The sequence below is a fragment of the Canis lupus genome, chromosome 26 (genome assembly GCF_011100685.1).
Source record: "Canis lupus familiaris isolate Mischka breed German Shepherd chromosome 26, alternate assembly UU_Cfam_GSD_1.0, whole genome shotgun sequence".
NCBI classification, from domain to species: Eukaryota; Metazoa; Chordata; class Mammalia; order Carnivora; family Canidae; genus Canis; species Canis lupus.
The window spans coordinates 11,477,662-11,495,103 of NC_049247.1; the positions used below are offsets into that span (position 1 = coordinate 11,477,662).

A 17,442-nucleotide genomic window follows, 5' to 3' on the forward strand; every position below is an offset into this window, starting at 1 on the left:
CCCTTGCATCCCAACTGCCTACTTGCAGTAAAACCAAGGGCCTGGCAGCTGAGGAGAGGAGTTTCAGGAGTTAGAAGCCGAAATTTAGTCCAGACTCCTGCCACAGGCTCAGCGTTAGACCTCTAGTCACTACCCCTAACTTCTCTCTGGGCCGGCCTCAGTTTCCCAGCCTGTGAAAGGGAGGGGAGGATGTGAGGTGGTCTCAGTAGGCCCACTAAGACTTAACCATCCATTAATCAAAACTCCTACCTGGTGGAGAATGAGCGGTCCTGACCTCTCTCCTACCTGGTCCAAGGAAGGTTCAAACCCCCCCGTCAGATCATGGATGCTCTTAATAAGGCATGGGGCAGCAGGCATGGGCTGTGTGGGGGCCCGTCATCTGTGTGCGAAAGCTGCGAGTTGTGAGCTAGCCACCTGCACACAACCTCCAACAGACACCATCCGTGTCAGATGGGCCCTTATCTGAGCCCATGTGACATTTTCTCTAGAGATAATTTAGGGATTAGTAATAATTATCCTTGAAAGGCCTGATCCTAAACCCACCAGCATGTCCTGGATCAGAAGCCCCACCTTCGGCTCTCTAGCAGCTGGTGGCTTGCTGAGCTGGTACCCACCTGGCTGAAGGAGTCCAGACTGACCCCGTTATCAAGGAGGAAGCGCCGTACTTCTTGGACAAGCTGCGTCTCTCCCAGGGCCACGCGCACAGCCACACTTCCCTTGGTCTCCTGTGGGATGAGAGAGGGGAGAGGCCCTGTCATTTGGCAGGTTGGTGACAGGTCAGCTGTCTCCCCCACCAAGGCCCCTCATGGACCTACTGTGATCTCTTGGCTCCAGCTTGTGTCTCTCCCAGTAAATCAGGAACCCTGGATCTACCTCTCCAACTTCATTTCTCACCCTCCATTCCAGCCAAGCAGGCCAACCTCATCCCCACCTTGGGCCTCTGCATCCATTGACCTCTGCCTGATGCGTACCCCATGATCCCTCCCTTCCATTCAATTTCTGCTTAGAGGTTACTCTGACTAGTAACCCTCATTCTCACACCCTGCCTGCTGTTCCGCTTAACGTTCCTTGCCATCACTGGCATGCTGTGCTTGTTTACGAGCCAGTGTCTTCCTTCTCTGGAAGCCTCTAAAAGAACAAGACTTTCTGTGTGGGGTACGTGAGGTATCTGAAATGGCTGCACACTGCCTAACTGGCTAAGGCCTAGAGCTGAGCTGCCCAACATGGTAGCCATGAACCACATCTGGCCACTTAACACATGAAATGTGGCACACCTGAATCAAAAAGTGCTCAGAGTATAAAACATGCACTGGATTTCAAATACTTTATGATGAAAAAAAAAAAGCAAAATATCTTGCCATCTTTTATATTGTGTATTACATTGAAATGATATCTTGACTATGCTTTGGCTATACTGAATTAAATAAAACAGAATACAAAATGAATCTCGCCTGTTTCTTTCTGCTTTTTAAGAAACGTGGCCACTACAATGTCTGCAAATACACATGGGGCACATATTCTAGTTCTAATGAACAATGTGGACTTTATGAGTGCTGGGCAGGAGTAAATGACAATGGGTCGGCAGTTTATGGACCAAAACCATGGCTATCCTCTGCTGACTGGATGGAAAACATACTCTGAGGTTTTGCCTAAGATGGACTTAGCAATGGTGTAACTAAAGACACATGCATTTTAAAGAAGCTGTGTGATCTGAGGAGGCTGGAGAGCTGGATGGGAAAAGTCAGCAGGAATTGAGTTTAACTTTGACAGGAAGAGAGGCAGACTCCTCTTTCCTCATTTCAAAGACTGTGGCTGCCCCAGGCAAGGGACTGGCTGCAACAACCGTTGGAGAAGTGTGTGACAGGGTTCAGGGCACAGGCACCATGGTCAGACCTGGTGTCATCCCATCTCTGCCTTTTTCCAAGTGTGTCACCCTGGGCAAGTTGTTGTGTGTCCCTAGGCCTCAGTTTCCTCATCTGGAAAGTGGGACAGCAAAAGCACCTCGCTCAATGGGCTGTGGTGAGGAGCACTGCCCAGGTGAGTCTCTCTGACTTGGCTCCACACAAGCCCAGTAGAAGCAAGCCTGGAGTGTGGACAGGGTACTTCCAGAGAAGACCCCAAGGATGGTCACACCTTCAGCCTGAGGCCCAGGGCTTATAAATGACTCCAGAACAAGGGTCCCTCCCCTGCTCCTTCTGCCCTTGTGATTGGCCCAGAGCCAGGCATGTCAGATGGGATGTCCACTCACATGGTCAAACACTTGACTCTTGGTAGCATTATACTTCTGTGCAATGGCGTCGGCCACAGCGTTTGGGCCCATGAACAGCGTGTTCCAGTTGTGAGAGCTGAGAGGCAGAGGCAGAACAGGGAAGTCAGACCAAGGCTGAATGAGCAGAGTATTTTCTCAGATGCAAAACATCAAAGAAATAAGCTCATCATCATCCGTCCTTCTAAGCCCCCAAAGACTTCTCCTCCTGCCAACTTACCTAGCGCAGGCCAAGTACCCAGGGCCTGGAGATGTCAGCAATGATGATGTGATCCTTGACATTTACATTTGACAAGCACTAATTTTGTGCACTAAGCACTTTGCTTATATTAACTCATTTAATTCTTACAATATCAAGAAAGTAAGGCACCACTGTGATCCCTCCCCCATTAAGCAGAAAAGGAAAGTAGAGCTCAGCAAGGTCATGGATGAGAGGTGAACCCAAGGAACCAGAGCACGCGGTCAGCTGGAGGGGTGGGGCCCAGAGGCTGGTAAGGACCTGGAGCTGTTGGCTTTGTCTTTAGATTCTTTCTTCTTCTTATAAGATGATCCTTGGGTATCAGTGTCCTCACTGGCTTCTTTCTTGATGGTGGATGGTAACACATGGAGCATCCTGCCCTGGAGGGGGATGATAAGAAGGGAGTAGTGAGGAAGGGGGAGGTAACACTAGAAAAAAAAGAAGAGTTTCTTATATCCTACTATGGCTGTTTAAAATGACCAGGTCCAAACTCTTCTTCTAGTTTCTCTCCCAAGTGGTATTTCTGGGAACATAGAGCCTATTTGCTCATTTGACAAAGAGTCTGAGCATCTATGTGCCAGGTGCTGTCCTAGGTGCTGAAGGGCCCTGCCTTCGGAGAGCTACCCTTCACCAGCTCCTATAAGGTGGTGGCTTCACACTCCATGTGCATTTGCTTAGAAATGTGGGCTCCCATACATGTAGGCTCACTTCCTCTCCCCATCACCTGGGACTAGCCATGGTCCGCCAACCCTGAGCAGTCACCTGGAACACCTGCCCGTCCACTTCAGCGTAGGCCCTCACAGCATGCTCAGGAAACATGAAGGTGACGAAGGCAAAGCCCTTGGGCTTCTTGGTCAGGCTGTCGATGGGGTAATGAAGCTCAGACAGGGGACCTGAGAACAGGACAGGTGTCAGTATCTCAGGGACTGGGGCTGGGCCTGAGTGCTGGGCACCCATCAGGCGATGGGTTTTAACACATAAGAGCTGCTCTTTCCAGGATGGTCATGGCCACCTAGCCCACGGAACAAGGTGGCAAGCAGTTGCTGTGAGACTACCTCAAAGGTCAAGAGTGGCCTTCCGCAATCCTTTATGTGTCTACTTAAAAGTATAGGTGCCTGGGCTGGATCCTGCCTCCAACATCTACCACACATGTGGCCGGGGGCCAGACTACCAGCCTCCACGTGCCTCAGTTTCTCCTCTGTATGATGGCATCCTAAGAGGGCCTAACTCACAGGGCAGGTGTCAGCACATCCATGAATGAGTCAGTACCTGTATGTACTGAACAGCGCCTGTCCCACAGTTAGTGCCCTAGAGGTGTGTGCTGGGTACAGCTTTTCTGAACTGGCCTTGGTGTTCAACACCAGGGAGTGCCCGTCCCCCTCCCAGTCTTTGTCCTCCCCCATTGAAACCTGGAGGCCACTGCTCATCCCCTCACCCAGGCAGCTGTGCAAACCCACAGCTACAGGCTGGGAGAATCCTACCGGGGGGCCTCCCTGCCCCCACAACAGCCACTCAAGCAAGCTCAGATCCTCACGACCCACAGCTGGCCTCTAAACAGAAGTGAGGGATCCCAAAGCTGCCAGACCTCCTTTCAACAGCCCCAACCTCTCTCTCTTACACACACACACACACACACACACACACACACATCCCCGAGTGCCGAGCTGAACCTCAGGCCTTCCCATTCTCGCCTGAGACACAGCAACGGCAGCGACTGTGACAAACATGACCCTTGCTATCAAATCCACTTGGGACACTTGGTTGGGAGAGTGGAGCTCTCAGGTGGTAGAGGTCAGACCTAGGAGCCCTGTCACGTTCGTGCCTCTAGCCACTGGACTTCAAACACTGAGCAGCAAGAGTTCAGCTAGCAGGAACTAGATCAGCAGAATGTCTCTAAATCTTTTCTGCTCCAAGTTCAGACAGTGAGAGTGAGGAGCCAATGGGTTCAGACAGCACACGATGCCTCTGATGCGACCTTACATGGGGAGCCCTGCTAACCCCCTATGTCCATGACATGGGAGTGCTCACAGCAGCTCAGGAGCCATCAACCCCATCTGTGGGTGACAGAACAGAGACGAGAAGGAAACCATCTGCCCATGGTCAGGAGCTGATGGGAGGCGTACCGTACTTGAACCCAGGCCACCTGCTCGCACACTATGCGCTACAGGTGCACATGCATGTTAAGCTGGAGGCAGCGTCCCTACCGAATTTGGAGAAGAGCCGCTGCAAGTCCTCCTCGGTGCTGGTATAGGGCAGGTTTCGTATGAAGAGCCTCCCGGAGTCGGCCAGGTCTTCCTCCTCTTCGTTTTCCCCAAGGGTCCGGCCTTGCCAGGGTTTAGCACTATTCTTTAGGGGCCCCTTGGTTGTGGGGACATTCTTTTCCCTAAATATCTCAATGTAGCGTCCACCTGCAGGAGGAGAGGAATCAGGGCTCCAGGGCAGGCCTGGAACTCGCCAGAGACTCCTGGGTGGTGGTCCAAACTCTCCTTCACTGCCTTCCAGGTGCCACACCCAAGGTAAGAGTGCTGGCACCCAGTTCTATTACCAGGGTAGAGGTCAGGGCTGGTGATGGGCCTGAACGGGAAGGGCCCTCTCCCCAAATCTCACTCCTCCTGCACATTCAGCTTCAATCCTGGGGGGAGCCTACCTGGCTACCTGGGCCACATGCTATACTGCATCCTCTACCCCTCAGGGCACACTCCCTGGCTCTGCCTGTGCTAAGGTTTCACAGGACAGCCAACCCTGGAGACCTGCCTCATACCGTTGATGAACAATCTCTGTGCACTGCCCCCAGAGCCAGAGCTTGCTCCTGCTACTCTTGTGGGTTTTGCTCTAATGTTACTTTCTTAGTGAGGCCCAAGTAGGCACAATCCTGTCTTAAAATCCACCTGCTCCAGTCCGGGCCCATCTGATGATTGCCTGTCTCTCCCCCCTCTATCTCAGCTTACTCTGACCTCTGGGAGGCTGACATCCTAGTTCACTACACTTTCTGTATCCCTAGGGTCTAAACCAGTGTTGGGCAGAGCGGACCCTCCATAAAAACATAACAAAGTAAATGAATGAGTGAATGAAGCCTTGCAACCAGGCAGAGGCTGGTTCCTTACCCATGTATTCCCTGTTGCATTTCAGAGCTTGCTTTATTTCCTCTTCACTGCGGAAGTCCACAAAGATATACCCTGAAAAGGAACAATGACAAAGGTAGAATCTGCAGACACTGGTGGAAGTCACACAGGAACACCCACACTGCGCTGGTGTTTGGGGGAATCTGAGCAGAAAGTGCTGGAAAACCCCTATTTTTGCCAAGTCTCCAAAATACAGGTGGACTCTCCCTGATCCCCCCGCCCCCCAGCCACACTTTTTACAGGGAGTGTTGGGACCCCAAAGTCTGGTTTTTCAGATGAAGGTGTCAGATCGTAGGAGTCAGGAACACAGGAGGCCATCAGCTCCCTTCCAGCCTCACCTTCACCCCACCTGAACCACCTCCTCCCCTCCATGGCCTTCTCTGGAGGAGACCTGCCGAGGCTAAAGTACTGTGACCAGCTCAGCACCTGAGTGGCTATCTCAACAATGATTCTGTCGATGGCCCCGGTGTACACACAGACAAGTATATGGGACTGTTTCCTAGAGCACAGGAGGCCTCACATTCTTCAACTCACAGGCCCTCGACCCCGTGAGGCAGCAGAGCATCATGGCTAAGAGGTGGCAGTGCTGTACCTGGTCCAAAGCCCACGGGTCCAGGGCTCTATCATAAGGCTATTCATTCCCTCCTAGGATTCCTCCTTCCTCTCTGTTCCCAAAGGTAAGTACCTCATCTATCTCCATAAACATTCTCTATCCTCTTCCCTGTCTGCCACACTCCAGTCCAGCCCACCATCGATCCTTCCCTGGATGGCTGCAAAAGTCCAACCCAGACCACCTGCCCCTCGTGGGCCCCACCAGCCAGGGGACTGTTCTATATCCAACTGTGCCTCCCTACCCCTGTGGGGCTCCTATATCCACACTGAAGTCCGTGATCATTAGTAAGGTCTAGGCTCTTCCAAGGGGACATTCTGTTGCTCCTCAGAAACATTCTGTTCCCATGCCAAGCTCCCTCCAGCTCCCGAGCCTCTAATATGGTTTTTTTCTTAGCCCTGACAGCTCCAATATGCTCCTTCCTGCTCCCTTTGGCTGATCCCTGCTTACCCTGTGGTCTCCAAAGTACTAGGAAACCGGGGATACCACCTCTACCACCACCACCACCAATAGCAGCTTTCAGAGAGTATGCAGTAGGCATTCAGCATTCTTTAAATGCTGTGTATTAACTCACTGAATCCTCGCAATGTAACAAGATAGCACTGCCCCAAGCACAGATGAGAAACAGAGGCCAAGTCCCTCATCCAAGGTCACAGGGCCGGTAAGTGGCTACGCTGGAATGATGCAGAGCCCTTCCTTTACTGCACTCAGGTAAGTATGCAAGAACACACAGACTGGCTGAATGGAGCTGCCTGGTAAACTGGGCTTCAGGCTCAGAGAGTTGGGAAGGAAATGCAGATGCTCAAAAGTGACCAGACCACCCCTAAAGTAGGCACCCTTTCTTCCTCAGATGTCAGCTCCCACAGTTCACAACCCCTCTGCCCATGTAGGAATCTTCTTGCCAAGGACACCCTACATGCCCAGTGCTGCCTGGCCTCCCCCAGCCAGAGGTCCTTGGTGCAGTTCTCAGAGGGGCACCAGTTCTGCTGCTCCATGTCCTGCAGCCTCCCCACCTGGCCAGCAAGTAGGCACAGGTAGGATTCCAGCGCTCCAAGCTCAGACCCTCCCTTCCAGCATGGTCCCCACCCCTCCAAAGCCTAGGAAGTAGGCTGGCCATCAGACTGGGAAAGGCGGGCGAGAGGGCAGCAGAGGCAATACCACCCATGTGCAGCATTTCAGAGTGCGCCCGTTGGGAGAGCTGACCACAGACTTGGCCCAGCCAGCCCCAAGCCGAGGGACATGTGTTTAAACAGAACTGGTGAATCCACTAGCATGAGCATAGGCTGAGGGTGGGGGCGGGGGGGTAGAGGAGAGGAGCAGCAGAAAGCTACATACGAGACTGCCAGAGGCAGACACTTGTCCCAAGTGCTTGAACCCCTCCACAGGGGTTCACAAAACAGGGGACACAAAACCAATATGACACTGGCCCTGAAAACATCCCCCCTGAGGCAGCTGCCCAACCTTCCATCCTTGCTCTCTGCCTCCACACACCCACCCGAAATAGCCCAGGCCTTACCTGTTTTGTTTCCGTGAGCATTTCTCACTATCCGAATGGCCACTGGTCGCAGAGGTGCCAGGAATTCTAGAACGTTCTTCTACAAGAAGAGAAGTTTCCCTCTTTTATCAACTCACTAATATAAGTGCAACCTAACAAAGAGATAGGGGCCGAATTTCTGAATTCAGAAAGGCCTCCACAGCGTTTCACCCTTCAGCTTCTCTCTCACTGCTAAACACAAATCTTTTCTTCAACATGAAATAAAACTACCTTAGATGAGTTTGGAACTAAAAGTTGGAGGAGTGAAAAATACAGATCTATATATAAAATAGTAATGTTCCAATTGGCATTTTCAGGCATTGTTCTGATCTCTTTTTCCTAAGGACCTTTTTATATATTTGGGGTTAACTGCTTTTGCCATTTCTCATGAATGCATGAATGTTTGTCCATGTTACTTCATGAAGGTGAGACACAGCAATCAAAAGTGCTGTTGTAGAACATGAGAGACTCCTAACTCTGGGAAACAAACTAGGAGTGGTAGAAAGGGAGGTGGGCGGGGGGTGGGGGTGACTGGGTGACGGGCAGTGAGGGGGGCCCTTGATGGGATGAGCCCTGGGTGTTATGCTATATGTTGGCAAATTGAACTCCAATAAAAAAAATAATTAAAAAAATAATTTTAAAAAAATCCATACTAAAAAAAAATAATTAAAAAAAATCCATACTAAAAAAAAAAAGTACATCTGAAACTAACGATGTACTATGTTGGCTAATTGAATTTAAATAAAAAATATATGAAATTAAAAAAAAAAGTGCTGTTGTAGACGGTCTCAGATTTTCTGAACTCTTCTATTTTGGACATGAAGGTGATTAAACACATGTTTTTATATATGCAGAAACACACAGATATATACAATGTTAGCAAATGCCAAATAAAACAAAATTCCTAATTCCAACACCCAGCTCACTCTTGTTAGCTTTTTATTAAAAATGAAAGTAGGAAAAAAAAAAAAAATGAAAGTAGGAGGCCCCTTTTCATCTGTGTACTGGTGTAAGTCCTTTGGGAAAGCTTAGACTATCCAGGCAACCATAAAAATCCAAGCACTACACAACGAATGGAAGAAGTCCAATAAAGGTGTGAATTTTTCCTGTTCCTACCTCCATTTTTTTAAAATGTCAAATTATCAAATTCTCCCAAAAAAATATTTTCCTCATTTTTATGTGCCTACTGAGAAATCCAGCATACGATGTAAGGTGCATCTTCTTCCAGAAAGAAATTCATCTATCCATACAGTCTTCTGTACATTGTATGTATGATGGAACATCCTGAGGATCTTCCGTATCAGAATATTCTTTTTCATGGCACATTATATTGTACTGTTCCAATGTGCCACACTTTAGTTAACTCAAGATAACTAAACCTGAGTTAACCTTGAGTTTTCTAATCTGGGCACTATGGAAATTTTGGGCCTGATCACTCTGTGGTAAGGGGCTGTCCTGTGCATTGTAGGGTATTTGGCAACATCTCTACTTTCCACCCCTGGATGCCAGGAGCATCCCTCCTCAGCTGCAACCATCAAAAACCCCTCCAGATATTGCCAAGTTTTCTCTAGAGGGGGCCAACCATCCCCAGCTGAGACCCACCAACTTAGCCACTTCTCTAGTGATAAAGTATAAAGGCTGTTTACTGCTTTTTGTGTTTATAAGTGACATGACACAAATTGAAAGATTAAGTCACAAATACAACAGTAACACAAGAGCAGTGAATATTCTTGTACTGAAATCTTGGCGTATTTGGTTCATTCACTTATAGAACAAATTTCTCGCATTAGAATTGCTAGGTCAAACGTATGGAAATTCTAAATTTTGACTGATGCTTCCAAATTGCCCTCCAAAAAGCTGCACTGCACACTTCTGCCAAGAGCGCATGAAAGTATTACTGAGCTTTTGAAATTTTTGCAAAATGTAATTTTCCAGTTTTGACCTTTAACTATGAGTGAACTCAAGCAGTTATACTGGCCATACGAATTGTCTTCCTTAGAAGACCTCCAACCTGTGGTCCCTTTTCCTGTCAGGTCACAGGTCCCAATATTGATCGATCTATTTGTAAAGAAACCAGATTTTGCCTGCTGTTTGGTTACAAATGTCTGTGGTCTTTCAACTTTATGACACTTGCTGTCTTATAGAAGTTATAACTGTTGTGTCATCAATCAGTCCATTTTTTTCCTTATGGCCAAGTTCTGCAAACGGCTCAGGGAGCCCTGTTTCAGTCTAATATTATAAGTAAATTCACCAATGCTTTTCTCCTATAACTTTTATAGTCTCATTTTTTAAAGCTTTTGATACATCTGAAGTTTATCTTGCTATAAGGAGTAAGGCAGAGAGCCATCTTTTTTTTTCTTTCTTTCTTCAAAAAGGTTAACAGGTTGTCCCATTACTAAAGAAAAAAAAATCTCTCTCCTCATTGATATGAAACATTCCCCATAATCCTCATGTAAATGCTAATAAAAAATAGTTTATATCTGGATTCTATTCTACCCCATCAACCTGTCCACGACTTTGCCTGAACCAGACTATATTAATTGCTGTAGTATCTTGCAGGGAAAGGCTCTATTTCTTGCACGATATTCCACAATGCTCTATGACATGCCCCCATCCTAATGAACTATAACTGAACTTACTCATTTATCCATAATTAGAGAATTACCATCTTTACATTCTCAAAATGTACAGCTTTCCCTTTATGTAAGTATTCTTTTAAATTCCTCACTGCTGTTTAAAGTTTTCTTTATATAGAACCTATAAAATTTTTATTAGAGTATCTATAAAGCCTCCCTACACACACAGACACACACACATGTAATATCAAACTATCTAAAGGTAGGTTTTCTTTCTGGTTTATATACAAACTTTTTCTTCTATTTCATTTTGTTTTTGTTCACGGAGAGAGAAAAAGTCACTATTTTTTTATGAATTAATTTTGCAAAAGCCACCTAGTATCTACTTATTTTTTTTTTAAATTAAAGCATGATTTTCAGGGCACCTGGGTAGCTCAGTTGGTTAAGTGCCTTCGGCTCAGGTCATAATCTCAGGGTCCTGGGATCGAGCTCCACGTCAGGCTCACAACTCTGTGGGGAGCCTGCTTCTCCCTCTGCCCCTTCCTCTGCTCGTGCTCTTGCTCTCTCTCAAATAAATAAAACCTCTAAAAAAACAAAGCATGATTTTCTGCATGTTTGGTATTGAAACTAAAGTGTATAAATAAATAAAAATTAAAAAAAAAAAAAAAAAAAAAAGGGATCCCTGGGTGGCGCAGCGGTTTAGCGCCTGCCTTTGGCCCAGGGCGCGATCCTGGAGACCCAGGATCAAATCCCACGTCGGGCTCCCGGTGCATGGAGCCTGCTTCTCCCTCTGCCTGTGTCTCTGCCTCTCTCTCTCTCACTGTGTGCCTATCATAAATAAATAAAAATTAAAAAAAAAATAAAAAAAAAAAAAATAAAGTGTAGCACATTGAAACAGTAGAATATAATGTATCATGAAAAAGAATGTCCTAATTTGGAAGATCCCCAGGATGTACCATCAAGTAGAAGATGCAACATACAGAAGAGTGTGGCTAGATGAATTTCTTTTTTTCCAGAAGGACTCTAATTTACCAGCTAACTGGATAGTCTGGTGTGACCCAAATGCTGCCTATGTGGATTAACTGATTAGCTTAATTTTTAAACATTAGTAAATATACAGACTATCAAAAAAGATGAACACTTCAAGAGGGAAAAAAGGACAAAGATATGGCTAGGTACCTTTTTTTTTTTTTTTTTTTTAAGATTTTATTTATTTATTCATGAAAGACACAGAGACAGAGGCAGAGACATAGGCAGAGGGAGAAGCAGGCTCCCCACAGGAGCCCCATGCGTGACTTGATCCTGGTCCCCGGGATCACACTCGGAGTCAAAGACAGACACTCGACTGCTGAGTCACCCGGGTGTCCCTGGCCAGGCACTTTAAACAGAGATGTACATGTGATTTACAAATGTGAAAGAATGATCGATGCCACCAATAATTTAAAATATAAATTAAAATGAGACACCATTTACACCTGTCATATTGCAAAAGATGAATACTCAGGATCCGCAGAAGTGGGCACTTTCATACTCTGCTGAAGGGAGTATAAATTAGCAATGCTTCCAGGGGGCAACTGACACTCTGTATCAAAGCCTTGAGAATGTTTGTGTGTGCCCTTGCATCAAGTATTTACTTGGAGCAAGGGTTGGCAAACTGTGGCCCGCAGGTCAAATACTGCCCATAGCCTGCTTTTGTATGACCCTGTGAGCTAAGAATGGTTTCTACATTTTTGAAGGGTATTTAAAAAAAGAAGAAATGAAGAAACGTGCTCCTGACCCCAAATGGTCCCCAAAGCCTAAAATCTGCACTGACCTTCACAGAAAAAAACAAATAAATAAAAAATAAAAATCTTCTCACCTCGTCTCAAGGAATGCTGACTGCATTACTGTTAGCAGAATTATTAATCATTATTAACGTTATTATTAACAGAAAATTGGAAACAACCCTTATGCTCCACCTTATAGGACCCGATGAGTATATATCACAATGTGCTCAGAGCAAGAAATAACACACAACATGAACAGAGATGTTGTAGCTGAAAATTGAACATTCAAAGATATTTTTAACATATTGTTATAATAGAGGGGAAAAAAGGTTCAAAAGAGTTCCTACAGGAATGATTTTTAAAACTAGAAAACAAAAGTTAGTGTTTATATACAAAGAAAAAAATGTTTAGGAAGATATACTCAGAATTTATTATTGGTTGTCACTTAGTGGGATATAGGGGTGTGTGTGGATTGGCGGGAGGATTTTCTCCACTTTGCTTGGGACAGTAATTAAACCTGCAGGAAGTATGCCTGTAAGGGATTTTGCCTGTAGGAAGTAGGCTTATAGGAAGTACACTTGTAGGAAGTAGGCTATAGGGATTACACTTGCAGGAAGTAGACCTACATTCTGGCACCCTATCTGGTTAGCACTCCTCTCACTCTCAACTCAGCTGGAAGACATTTTATATGGTCATCTTAGTTATAGGTAATTTCACTTCTCTTTATTTAGCTGTTAAAAAATTTTCTAGGCTGAACTTGTTATTACTTTCACAAGGAAGTAAATTAAAAAGTTCTCTGCTGTATAAACCCAGAGTCAGCAAACTACAATATGCAGGCCAAATGTGGCCCATGGCCTGTTTTTGTCAATAATTTATTGGCACACAACCATGCCTATTGGTCTACCTATCTTTTAGGGCTGCCTCAATGGTACAACATCAGCGTTGAGTAGTCGCAACAGAGACTATATTGATCACAAAGCCCTAAGTGTTTACCAGCTCATGTTTAAAAAAGAAATGTTTTTTAAAGATATATTTAGTTTTGCGATGGAGAGAACATGGGGGGGTCAGAAGAGCAGCGAAAGAAGGAGAAAGTTCCAAGCAGATTCCACACTGAGCACAGAGCCGACGTGGGGCTTGATCTCAGGACTCAAATCATGGCCTGAGCTGATAAGGAGTTGGGATGCTTAACCAACTGAGCACCCCAGCACCCCTAGAAATTGTCCAGAGAGCATCTTCTGCTCCTCATGTATAGGACCAGTCTTCCTCAGTCTCTGTAGAGCCACCTGTTTCTTGACCCTGACAACACCTGAGATCTTCACCTTTTTGACTCCAATCCCTTCTAGTTCAAGTCCTCAATAATCCTAAAACCCCACCCCACCCCCATGCGGCGGAGCCTCCTATTCTCCCAGGATCTCCTTGCCCTTCTTGCACTGTTGGTACGTACCTCTGTGACATTGAATGGGGCACCACGCAGCTTCACAGTGTAGGGGGTGGTAGGTTCCTTTTGGTTTGCCAGTTTGTCTGCCTGAATGATGGTGAAGAACAGAAATGGCCACAGTGAGTTCCTTGGTACAGATGCAGGAGGCAGAGCCAGATATCTCAGTGAGGCACCTGCTGCCAGCGTGAACCAGGGAATGCTCACGAGCATTATGCCTGCCAAGGATGTGCAATGGCTGGAGGTGGAGGTAAGAGTGTGTTAACGGGGGCTTCAGGCTATGAGGGGCAGGGTGTATCGGATGGAGCTTTGAGGTATCGTGATACTTGCTACCATTGATTTAGGCCTTAACTCTGTGTCAGACACTCGTCCAAAGCACTTTCTAAATGCTCCTAGCCTATTAAATCTTCACAACCACCTTAGAGAGGTATGGGTTCAGGATTGTCTTTATAATTCTGAAATCCAAATAGCTCTGAAAAAAATCTAAATTTTCTATAATTCCTTCGGCAACAAAACTTGCCCTGACTTCAAGTCCTTGACCAGCAAAATCTGCTGAGTTGATGTGAGACAACCAACATCTACCTTTACCCCTTGTAGCACAAGTGGTTGTTTCTGGTTTTGCTGTGGAAACAGACATGTGCTTGATCATGGGGTGCTGCCCGAGACCCCGCTGAGGGTGCTACATACACTGCACGAGGCATTGAGGTATCTTCCCAAACTCTGAAATTTTGAATGCCAGCATATGGTTAGGCACAGGGGTTTTGGAAACCGGACACAGAGGCCATTGCCGTGCCATCATCCTAGATGAGGATCAGCAGCATGAGGCAAAGCACCTCACCCTGGCCCCATGGCTACTCTGTGTTGGAGCTGGGATTTTGAACCCATAGCTCTCTGACTTTGCCATATACTCGACTACCTCTCTGAAATACACATTTTTAGGAGATAAGGACAGGTTGTGGCAAAGAGAAGGGGCCGAAAATCAAGGAGGGAGGGTGCCAAGGAAAGAAAAGAGAGCAGTGATGTCTGGAGCCTTGAAGAGGGCCAGGTGGAGAAGAGGGACGTGAGGGGATGGGGACCCAAACATGACCTGCCCCGTGTCTGAGGGGAGAGGACGCCCTAGCAGAGAAAAGATAGCTGTCGCCAAAGGCAGCACCCACGTCTGTAATGTAGACTTCAGAGCCCAGCAGGCCTGGTCTGAGTCCTGACCCCAATACTTCCCAGCTGTGACCTTGGGCACACTTTCCTTTGCTAGGCCTGTTTCCTTCCCTATAAAATGGGACAAGAATCCCCCACTCCCCAGAAAGCTGTCATAAGATTTAATAACAAATGACAGCCCAGCAGATAGTTAAGTACTCAATTCATTCCATCTACTATGGTCAACTGTGGCTCACACCTGCCTACCCTGCTACTAAGCACAAAGCATCCTACACCCAGGTCCCTTGTGCAGCTCATTAACACCCCACAGCTCCAGAAGGGAGGTGGCTTGTCCAAGTCCACATAGAAAATAAACTCAGAGGGGAGAAGTGCTTGCCTGATGTCACACAGCAAGCACAGGGCAGGGCTGAGAGCTGAAGGCAGGTCGCTGGGCTGCTGAGCTGCCTTCAGGAAAGGTGAGTGAGGATGAGGACAGCTGTCCCCCCTCCTCCCACCACCTCCCAAGAGCCACTGTGCATTCCACCACACACACCTCGGCTCGGGCTGCCCCTGGTATCTCATTCTCAGATGGGGCACCCTGCTCCGGGCCGGCCACTGGCTTCCCTCTGTCCTGCTGGGTGGGTGCAGCGCCAGGGGCCTCCTCCTCGGCCCCACTCTCTTCCCCGCAGCTCACAGCTTCGTCTTCACTCTCCTCCTCTTCCAAAGATGACAGCGACTCAGACTTCACCATCTTGGATTTTAGGTAATCCATGTCGGACAGCTCCTTCTGCACGGCTGCCCTGGGTTTGTGGCCATCGTCGTCTGCAAAAAAGGGAGGCCGGGGTCAGTGACAGTCAGGGGAGGGCAGAGGCCTGGAAGGCAGAGAGCATGGCGGAGCCACCGCGAGTGGCATGACGCACCGAACACCCCCCGTGGGTCTGCTGATATGTAACGTTAATCAGGGTGAAACTGTTGGGAGTTCTGATATTTCACATGAGTCCAGAGAGCTCCGTAGCTCCTCACTAGTGCCCTGCACCAGACTTGCCCTCCTCAATCTGCTCTTTCCACTGCAGCCTATGTGATTATTCTGAGAGCACAGACAGGATTGTCACTCCTTGCCTAAAACTTTCCAGTGGTTTGCAGACGCTTGCAGGACACCCATGCTCACCAGGCATGTGTGAGCTGACTGGCTTCTCCCCCATCTCCAGCGCCTCCTCTCCAGCCACCCCAAACCATGCAGGGCCCCCTCAGACACCTGCACTGCCCTTTCCTGTGTGTCCTGGCCATGTTCTCCCCTTGGCCTGCAATCCCCCCCTTCCTGCCTCTCCCCTGCTGTACCCCACCAACTCCCAGTGAGCCCTCTGGACCCCAGTTTTGCACAAAAACTTAACCAGGCATAAAATTCACATTAAATCCCTTCTCTCACCTTCAAGCAAAATTACGAGTGACCCACAACCAGAGCAGTTCCTACTCTGGACTGCAACTGCTCAGGTTCTCTCTGCTCCCACACTATGCTGTGAGCCCCTTCCAGGACAGAGGCCCCTCCCTCCCCACCTCAGGGGCCTTCCCCAGGAGCCCTCCTACCCCCTTTCTTGCTTTCTCTCCATGGCGCTCATCTTTAAATATCATCCTAAATAGTGGACTTAATTTTGTATTCTCTCCCCCAACTAGAATGACAGCTCCATGCAGAGCAGGATTCTTTTGTCTTTTGCTCACTGTGCTCTATCCTCAATGCCCAAAGTAGTACCTGGCATTCAGGAGCTCAATAAATATCTGACTGACTGGAACCAGGATAGGTCAGGGCATATCTTGGGTTGAATAATTGCCCCCACAGAGGACAGTGTCTCACGTCATTTCCTGGGTCTGTCACCAAAGGGCCCAAGGTCACATCCACAAGCCAGGACACACACAGGGGCACATACTCAGGCAGACAGGGTGCACATGGATGCCCTCACCTTCTGGGTCCTCCCCAGCTCCCTCCTCGTCACTCTCCTGTCCTGAGTCAGAGTCAAAGTTCAGGTAGTCACTGGCAGGAGGCTTGCTCTTCCCTTTCAAGGGCTCGATGTCCAGGGCATCATTCGCCCAAGTGGCTGTCTGTGTCCGCTTCTGGTGTGCTGACAGGAACTCCTGGAACTCAGTGTCTTCCTTCAGCTGGTGGCACCAGGGACGTGGGGAGAAGGGAGACCAGGCAGAGAAGGCTCAGCGAGGACATCTGCTCTAACTACCCCTACCCCAAGCTCCTTTCTCCTGCCAGCCTCTGGAGGACCCCTGGGATCAGCTGGGTACACTCGTCATCACATAAATAGACTAAAAAGCCCCAGAGATGTGTTAAGGGAAGACGAGAGGCATGTCTCTGCTTGCCAGGCTGCCTCCCTCCATCTGAGCCTGCCACAGCCCTCCCAGTGCCATCCTGGGTACCTCCCCTCTGGGTCCACAGGACACACTCGCTCACCTTCTCCAGCTCACTTGCTACCTTTTTTGTCTTGTCATCCTGCAAATAGAAGGCACAGACAAGGAGGATTACAGACGAACAATGAGGGGGGACAGAAGACATTGTCTGAGGAGGGGCCATCTTGAGGAACTATCTTTTTTTTTTTTTTAATAATAAATTTATTTTTTATTGGTGTTCAATTTGCCAACATACAGAATAACACCCAGTGCTCATCCTGTCAAGTGCCCCCTTCAGTGCCCGTCACCAATTCACCCCCACCCCCTGCCCTCCTCCCCTTCCACCACCCCTAGTTCATTTCCCAGAGTTAGG

General features: G+C 47.9%; 1 protein-coding gene across 1 annotated transcript in view; it reads right to left on the minus strand.

Moving 5' to 3' along the window:
* Positions 1-17,442, minus strand: part of RBM19 (RNA binding motif protein 19) — a 122,914-nt gene that overhangs the window by 99,005 nt on the left and 6,467 nt on the right. Inside the window, exons 4-14 of the mRNA XM_038575192.1 lie at positions 17,134-17,172; positions 16,637-16,832; positions 15,235-15,503; positions 13,557-13,637; positions 7,753-7,831; positions 5,609-5,680; positions 4,709-4,912; positions 3,267-3,397; positions 2,766-2,884; positions 2,249-2,345; positions 615-725 (exon numbers count right to left, since the gene is read on the minus strand). Coding sequence (XP_038431120.1) covers positions 615-725; positions 2,249-2,345; positions 2,766-2,884; positions 3,267-3,397; positions 4,709-4,912; positions 5,609-5,680; positions 7,753-7,831; positions 13,557-13,637; positions 15,235-15,503; positions 16,637-16,832; positions 17,134-17,172 — 1,398 coding nt within the window. The remainder of the gene's footprint in view (positions 1-614; positions 726-2,248; positions 2,346-2,765; positions 2,885-3,266; positions 3,398-4,708; positions 4,913-5,608; positions 5,681-7,752; positions 7,832-13,556; positions 13,638-15,234; positions 15,504-16,636; positions 16,833-17,133; positions 17,173-17,442) is intronic.